The sequence below is a fragment of the Triticum aestivum genome, chromosome 7D (genome assembly GCF_018294505.1).
Source record: "Triticum aestivum cultivar Chinese Spring chromosome 7D, IWGSC CS RefSeq v2.1, whole genome shotgun sequence".
Lineage (NCBI taxonomy): Eukaryota > Viridiplantae > Streptophyta > Magnoliopsida > Poales > Poaceae > Triticum > Triticum aestivum.
Window position 1 is genome coordinate 264,719,879 of NC_057814.1, and position 8,715 is coordinate 264,728,593.

Sequence of the window (8,715 nt, forward strand, 5' to 3'; positions counted from 1 at the left end):
ATTGTCTGACCGTATTTTTGTGATTTTATTAGGGAAAATGATGGACTCTGATGCTTCATCGGACGAGGGGTATGGACCGACCGAGCTTGATCAAATGATTCAAGATGAGTTCTTCGATTCCTCGGATTTGGACGAAGAAGTGGACATGATCATGCTCGTGAGCATGAGGAAATGGACCGGCAAATGGAGCATATTCTCAACTTCAGGGGCTCAATCGAAGGGAGAAGAGTGATCAATCGGGATAGAGTGTCCGGAGCAAAGCTACTGCACATGGACTACTTTGCTCCCAAGCCTACTTTCTCGGATGATCCATGGTTTTGTCGCCGTTTTCGCATGCGGAAACCATTGTTTTTGCTCAATGTGGAGGGAGTGGAGGCACAAATGACTACTTCAAGCTCGCAAGGAATTGCTGCGGACAACTCTCTTTCTCTGCCAAGCAGAAGTGCGCGACTGCTCAGAGGATGCTTGCACTCGGTACTGCTGCAGATGTCGTTGGTGAGATGGTCAGGATGGGGGAGAGCACATGCCTGAAGATTACTTTCAAGCTTGCCCGCACCATGGTGGGGGTGTTTGGACCTGAGTATCTCAGAGAACCAAATGCGCAGGACACAGAGAAGTTGGCTATTGGAGAGGCAAGGGGGTTTCCAGGAATGCTCGGATCAATTGATTGCATGCATTGGCAATGGAAGAACTGCCCCAAAGGTTTGCAGGGATGTATCAAGGTCACACCAAAGAGGTCACCATCATACTAGAAGCGGTGGCATCACATGACTTATGTATTCGGGGGAATGCCGGGTTCTCACAACGACATCAACATGCTTCAACGATCTTCGGTGTTCAGGCGGCTTTGCAATGGAGAATCACCGCCATGCAACTAAACCGTAAACAGCCGAGACTACAACATTGGATACTATATTGCCGATGGTATCTATCCTCAGTGGGCGGCGTTTGTGAAGACCATATCCGAACCGCGTGGCAATAAACACAGTCAATTTGCAACAATGCAGGAAGCGGTTAGGAAGGATGTGGAGAGGGCATTTGGTGTGCTTCAAGCTCGTTGGGGAATTGTGCGTGGCGCTGCAATGATGTGGAAATCGGAAACTTTGTGGCAGCTAATGATATGTTAGGTTATTTTGTACTATATGATTGTCGAGGATGAGGGTGGTGGTGTAGCCCAAACCCTGTGATTTTGAAGCACCTAGAGAACAAGTTGAAATCCCAGAAGATCAAGATGCAACTCAGCTGATGAACTTTCTGCAGATGCATCCGAATCTTTCTAGATCATCAAGTGCACGCGCAGCTACTCGATGATCTTGTGGAGCATATGTGACCCATGATGAAAATCAAAGAGCTGATGTTTGAGTTGTGCACTTCAAATAAATGTAAACACTATTATGTTCGATACCAACATTTGTTATTTGCGTGCGATATTGGCTTGTACAATCGACGTGCATGGATTTAAGAGTCTGGATTTGTGATATGTGGATGCTGGGAGTGAAATATGAGGACCTTCCAGATGCGTCTGCGGGCGTGCGTCTAGGCGCATCCACAAAAGTATACGTATAGAGGGCCGGGTTTAACCAAGTCGGACCGTAGATGCTCTAAGTATACCATTATTGATAGGCATTTCATTTGCGCACTTCACTAACTCTCACGCCGTGGAACGTGTGTTCTTTCTACAGAGTTACGCCTACCCTACCTTGCAGACAATTCCAAAGTTGCTGCACTTTTCTGTTTTCCAGACAATTCCAAAGTTACTGCAGGCTAATTACTTTCTTTTATACTCCTTCCGTTTCTAAATATATATCTTTTTAGATATTTTAATGCGAACTACATACGGGTGTATATAGGCGTGCTTTAGAATGTAGATTCATTCATTTTGCTCTGTATGTAATCTGTAGTGGAATCTCTAAAAAGACTTACTCCCTCCTTTCATCCACATAGGGCCTAATGCGTTTTTCAAGACCATATTTGACCAGTGACAAGATTAATAGTACATGAGATGTATAATGTGAAAATTATATCATTGCCAGGCTTCAATGACGATGTGTCCGGCGCGCAGATTGTCTTCGGCATTGCAAGGCGGGTTCCTCCTCCTAATATCATATTGGTCTTCTGAACAGAAGACATGTACCCGACTCTGTATAACCACAATCAACAACCATGAAAGTAAAATATAAAATAGAGATAAGCTATGTCCATTGACAGCTCTCTTTTTTTCTTTTTGACGAAACATTACGTCAAGTCTTATTATTAATTCGAACCATTTTTCGGGCCTCCCATCTCACGTACCGAGGCGTGGCCTCTGTTGACACGTCTCGTCATGAATTTGATGGTATACTTTGTTTAAGTTGCATGTTATATATTATTGCTCTAACATTTGGTTAGCCTTGAAAAACACATTAGGCCCTATAGAGATGGAAGGAGGGAGTATATTTATATTTAGAAATGAAGGGAGTATGTGAAAAATGCGTGACCATGTCCTTTGTTTGATCCCAAATCCCAACTCAGCTGTCAGCTGTCGGCTGCTACTGTTTCAAATAAAAATAAAATGGAACTTCCAATTCCAATTGCTGACCTTGAATTCACCCTTGAGATTCTCATAGAGTTTGACCCCAGAGCTATTCCAAAGTTGATGAGCTAGTAACTAACTATGTTGTGCACGCAATCGCAAAACCAAGGCTAGTTCTGGTCAAGGCAAGCCCACTACAACGAACATCACTATGTCCATGTTGCCCTTGCTTAGAATTGCCATCGTTAGTATTAAAACACAAGGATATCATAGACTATTACGCAGGTGGATGTCTGATCAGCTTGGATCATCAGCGAGTTCACGTGTCGGTTGCCCTTGTAACTACTACTTCCTCCGGCCAGAATTACTTGTCGAGTATGTACTTGATTACCTCTTTTGAAAAACAATATCATGAACACAATCCTTTCGACCGTATCATAGGGTTGGTGCTCAACAAGTACAAAATAAGGGACAACATACGCGTTCGCTTTTCTATCGTGTCACACGGTTGGCAATCATCAACAAGTAAAAAACCATGGGGCTGCAAACAGGGCTGCTTACACCAAATTCCCTTCAAACAAGTTGTACCAACTTGTCGCTGTTGAATGGTCCCTATTGGCCAACATATGCATACTAGGCTGAGAAATAATTTCAGGGCACAAACAAGTTCTTTTGTATTGCAAAAGATACATGCCCAAAAATGCTTTTAATAGTAAGCATTCATTGTCACTGAAATATTCAAGTATGACGTATACATGAAGGAGATGTCCTCAAGAATGTTTGAAATATTTTAAGACTGCTATTGGTTGTTCTTCACTAGCGTTCTGTTATTTGAACTTGGCACTTATTTTTTTAAGAATAACTTGATACTTACTAAACAAGGCAATGCCATCCAAGAACTCATGAAACCCCTTACTTGCTCCTCTTGGAAGCCTCGTACAGGTAGCCCGCGATGACTACAGCTGCCGCAACTGCTACCCCCACTGCACTCTGTGCAAGTACAACAGCAGTTGAAACATCTGATTTTGTAGAAGCTAGGCCACTGATCCGTGGTGTGAAGCCAAGTTCAGAAAGTTTCTTGTGTGATTCAGCGTAGTCCTTGAAGAAAGCATCCTCGTCCTGCAGTACGGAAGAGGTAAGACAATTGTTCTGAAACTGAAAGTTGGATTATGGAAATATCAAAAATCATGTGCACCTTTGCATAAAGCTCCACATAGCGTCTAAATTCAGCATCATCCAACAATGCCTTATCAGTAGGGAGCTTCAGAAGACCCTCTGATTCCCCTTTCAGTAGCTCACTGCAGTGAGGTTAACAAGCATTTCAGTTACACTGATTCTCCTTCTCAAATCTAGTCTCCAAAATAAGTCCCTCCGATCCATAATAAGTGTCGCGGTTTTGAACCAAGGTAGTTCAACCTTAGTTCAACAACAACAACAACAACAACAAAGCCTTTAGTCCCAAACAAGTTAGGGTAGGCTAGAGGTGAAACCCAGAAGATCTCGCAACCAACTCATGGCTCTGGCACATGGATAGCAAGCTTCCACGCACCCCTGTCCATAGCTAGCTCTTTGGTGATACTTCAACCTTAGTTCAAAACCGCGACAATTATTCTGGATCGGAGGGAGTAGTAAATGTTATGGCTTTGTATTCAACTCACAGAAAGTATGAGTTGTCAAACTTCAGAGGATCACGAGTCCATGCACCGTCAAACCCAGACCTTTCAGGATGCGCCTTTCCCTAAGAGAAAAAGTCCATTACTAAATACCGTGTTTCTCATGAAAAGGTGCTCCTACTTCACAGAATACAACAAAGTACCAGACTATGGCCCCCAGATAGTGCTACAATATCTTTGTCTGTTAAGCCCATTCGATAAAAGATGTCCCTCAGATGTGGTGCGCCTGCTCACGAAGAAATAGTACAGATACATGTCTCAGTCACTGGGATGTGATTGCAAGGTGCAACAAGTACTCCTAGAAGACTGATCATATAAAGAAAGAAAGACAGCTCTTGTACATGAACAAATGACATAAGAAACATAGATCAACATGCAATAATAACTATAACGCGTAAAAGGGCTAGTATACGGGTGATATGTGAAGGTAAGAGTAGTTAAGCCTCCAATTTCTGAAGAAAAATGCATGTAAAAGCTGTACATGAGGAGATTGGTGGAGTACAACCAGAAAACTGCACTGCTTGAAATGCCTGAAATCCCATCTCACACGGTAAAAAGTATCAAATGCCAAGAGTATGACATATGGACATGAGTAGACGGGTGCAGAAAATAATCGATGCAACTACATTTGATATGCCCGTAAGGCCATTGGCCATATAACTTCTTAATTCACATTTTGATCAATTGCTTGAGATAGCAGGAAAACATTGACAGGTAGAAACAATAGTAGCAATAGTTACCTTTCTTAGCATCAGGAAGGCGCCCTTCACGGGGACAAACTGACGAATCCTGATTCAGGTCCAAAGCAGTTAATATGTAAGCATCAGGAACAATGCATCCATTTCTGAAGAAATGATATTTCACATACACGTCTTCCAGGGATGAACTCAACAGTTGGACCCCCCGTGACTTCAACTGCAACTACTCCAGCAAGCTGGAAGTAAGATGTAGTTAGTAAATAGCTATAGAATTCACAGTTCTGCTGTACACAATAGGAAGCATCGGCTCACATATGTGGAAGAGTGTAGATGTTTTAGCAATCAATACTCACTTAATTTAGACAAGAGCCAACTCAACCAAATTGTCAATTACCTGATAAAGGTCTGCATATGTAACCTTTGGATGCTTCGCTTTAATAGGCTCTGGCAACAAAGGACAGTTGGGTAAGCTATAATAACAATTTCACTTATTTCCACAGCAAAGAAAGGAACGGCTTAACAATAAACCAACAAATCTGAATTTAGTTAGTCGTGTGATTTGGCAGAGTATCATTAGGACCAAATTGCAATTCTGTCAAGACCCTCTCAGAAGATAAAATAGAAGCATTTAAGAATTCTCTCACTTGTACATGCAGTGATGCAAATAAAGCAGCACACATAAGGATGCAATAGTTTACAACAGAACAACAAGGGTACTGTTAATTTCCGTGAGTAATCATCCTAAACTATTTAACTTTCCAAAGGAAAATCAGTTGCAATCTTGTCCTTAAGCCATTGCATGACGTACAATAGAAACAGAACTTTAACTTATGAGAAACTAACGAGAATGCCCAAAACTGATTTCCTTAGCTTAAAGAGCCCTCGTATAGGAAAATGACTATTTTTACACAGCCATCTACTACTAGATTGGGTATTGGATAACTATAATACATACCGAGGAGATCAATAGCAATTTTTAAGCCAGCATTTGAACCATGGGTGTACTCTTCCTCGTATCTAATTGAACCATTTGCGCCACCAGTTCTTGTGTTCACATCATACGTGCCAGCATCGTGCCATCTGCAAGGGAGACCGAAGATATTGAGTCTTCCAAATGGAAAAGCAAGGAAGTCCAGAAGACACACAAAATCGTAACCATACACGCAAAAAACTGGAAGGCAGATGTAGTTTTATGGGTGTTACTTATTAGATCTATACAATGCAGAGGAGCAGTGTATACCTGCATTCCTGCAGCACATCAAAAAATAAATCAAGTGCGTAAGCTAAAAGCTACATGTTCATAACTTCAGATAATGCCAAAGTTTTTATCCCTTTCATTGCCGGTGTGCATGGGCACCTGATCCTATTAGTGCATCACATATTACTTCTCAAGTGCATATAATAGCAGCCGTCTCTGTAAAACACCACATGTTAAGAAAAGTTCTAGAGGCCGAGGTGCGAGAACGGGCAAGCAATTCGTCTCACTTATCCGATTCTGCAAACATTTGGTATGTGTGGGCAGTTCTCAACTTCTCATGCTACTGTAAAACACTACAGTCTATCTGTGAACTAAGTACCATATCCTCCTCGTTAGATAATAATCGTGGCATACAGCCGAAATTCGTAATCGCTCGAATCTCTAAAATCATGCACGTAAGGTGTTTGTCGAATTGCCTCGTCCGAAATCGATACAACAAACATGAAACAGGCCAGCGAGGACTGATATCTGCGGGCCGCGGCAGTAACAAACCAAACCCATTAGTTCAAATCTGACATGCAACTCAAGTCAGTAGTGGAACAACGCCGGTAGGTAATCGCAGGCCTTAAGCAAAACACGAGCCCTCAGGCCGCGTGAACCAGGAGCAGACGAGCAAACAGAAGCAACAGTATGGAGTAGGAGAGGAGCAGGAGACTGGGGCTGGGAGTACGTACGCGAGGCGGAGCATGATGGGGGCGCATCCCTTGGAGGCGATGAGGGCGCGGAGGGCGCGGCGCGCCCTGTCGACCTGGCGCAGGTACTCGGCGTCCACCACCGGAGCCGCCATCGCGGACGACCCTAGAACTAGAAGAGAAGAGATCGGCGGGGCGAGGAGCGAGGTGAGGTGAGGTGTGTTTGGGCTAGGAGGAGAGAGGTGCAGCAGCAGCGGGAATGGGGCGGAGGGGTGGAGGCGACGAGATAACGCGGAGCGAGCGATTGGCTGCTCCGCGCCGTCGAGTCGTGTTCTGCCGTCTTGGTTTTTACTTGGATCAACGCTACATGTGTACACTCCTCATGTGGTGCGGGTCCCGCCGTCAATCCGTTACTTGTTTTGTTTGTTTTCGTTCCGTTGTGCTGACCATCAGGTATGTGGAGCAGCTAACAGCAACTCGAACGGGTCGACCCAAACAGATAGCGCTTTTGTCCGTTTTTTATCTGTTTGGGTCGGCCACCAGCCCGACGTCTGGCTTATTTTAAATTTGGGTCGGCAGTGCGTTCAAAGCAAATTTGACAATTTTAATCTGTGGATGAAATCATTTCATGAAATGAACAGTTTCTAAAAGAAATTCATTCAGCTGACTTTTTGAGTGGCGCCCGACACGAAGGCGCCACACTACACTATGCAGCGCCTGACTGACAGGCGCTGCACGTCTAGCCAACGTCGCATCCAGGTGATCTGAAAATTATGAAGTCAGTGTGCACCGCCTAAGAGCTAGGCGCCGCACTATACAGTGTAGCGCCTAGCATTTAGGCGTTGCACGTGCAACGCCTAAATGCTAGGCGCTACACTGTATAGTGCGGCGCCTAGCTCTTAGGCGCTGCACATTGACTTAGTAATTTTTAGGCAGTCCGGAGTGCGACGCTGGGCAGGCGCGTAGCGCCTGTCAGTCAGGCGTTGCACAGTGTAGTGTGGCGCCCTCGTGTCGGGCGCCACTCAAAAAGGTCAACTGAGTGAAAAAAATTAGAGACAGTCCATTTTGTGAAATGATTTTACAAATGGTGTTCTCGGGGTCGCGAGTCAAATTTGTCTGCGTCCAACGCGTCGACCCATTTCATGTCCGCACGCAATTTTTAAAAAAGACTCGCGACCATAGATCATGTCAGCGGCCATGTCTCATGCCGGCACCATGCCAGCGCCAGCATACAATGCCGGCTTCAAAATAACACCACACAGTCCATGCTGGCGCACTCGCCAGCGGCTGGTACACATGCCAGCACACAGAAAGGGTGGGGACTTGAGTCCGACCACACCATCGCGGCCCCGTGGTCATGCCAGCACACCTGCCCGCATACCAAAAAGGATGGCGCTCGCCGCCATAGATCACTCATTGTCGAACTTGAGCATGTCGGCATGCATCTTCTCGAACCACGACTTCTTCCTTGGCGACACGGTGTTGAGATCCACCTTCATGATCTCCACCCCGGTCATCATGCTCGCGAGAGCCACTTCTTTCGTCTTGGTCTTGGCGTTGGCGGCCTCGATCTCTAGCATCTTGGCTTGCTTCTCCGCCTCCATCTCAAGCATCTTGGCTTGCTTCTCCGCGTCCATCTCAAGCCTCCTCCTTTGGATCTTCATGAAGGCGTTCATTTGCTCTTCTTTGTAACATCGACACTCCTCCTCTCTTGAGTCCTTCTTGCTCATCATGCCCTCCACGCTTGCAATCAAGGCGTTCAATGCCGCATCCCGCTTGTCCTTCTTCTTGGAGTTGGTCTTCCCCCGCGGCCGTGCCTTCTCGCCGTCCCCAACCTCCTCCACGGCTTGCTTTCCCCCACGCGACTTGAGGGCGGCATATTGCGACTTGAACTTCTCCTCGTCTTTGATGAACCTAAAGCAATGAAAGAGGTTGAAGCACT

The 8,715-nt window shown here is 45.2% G+C and overlaps 1 protein-coding gene across 1 annotated transcript; it reads right to left on the bottom strand.

Annotated features, from left to right (window-relative positions):
• Positions 1–3,161: 3,161 nt before the first annotated feature.
• On the bottom strand, positions 3,162–7,131 carry LOC123164630 (probable L-ascorbate peroxidase 4, peroxisomal). The gene is made up of 9 exons (XM_044582170.1): positions 6,816–7,131; positions 5,839–5,963; positions 5,278–5,327; positions 5,054–5,119; positions 4,926–4,974; positions 4,329–4,411; positions 4,171–4,250; positions 3,708–3,810; positions 3,162–3,631 (listed from the first exon to the last, which is right to left on the bottom strand). Exons 1-9 carry the CDS (start codon positions 6,926–6,928, stop codon positions 3,425–3,427), a joined length of 876 nt encoding a protein of 291 aa, XP_044438105.1. The 5' UTR covers positions 6,929–7,131; the 3' UTR covers positions 3,162–3,424.
• Between the last annotated feature and the right edge of the window lie 1,584 nt (positions 7,132–8,715).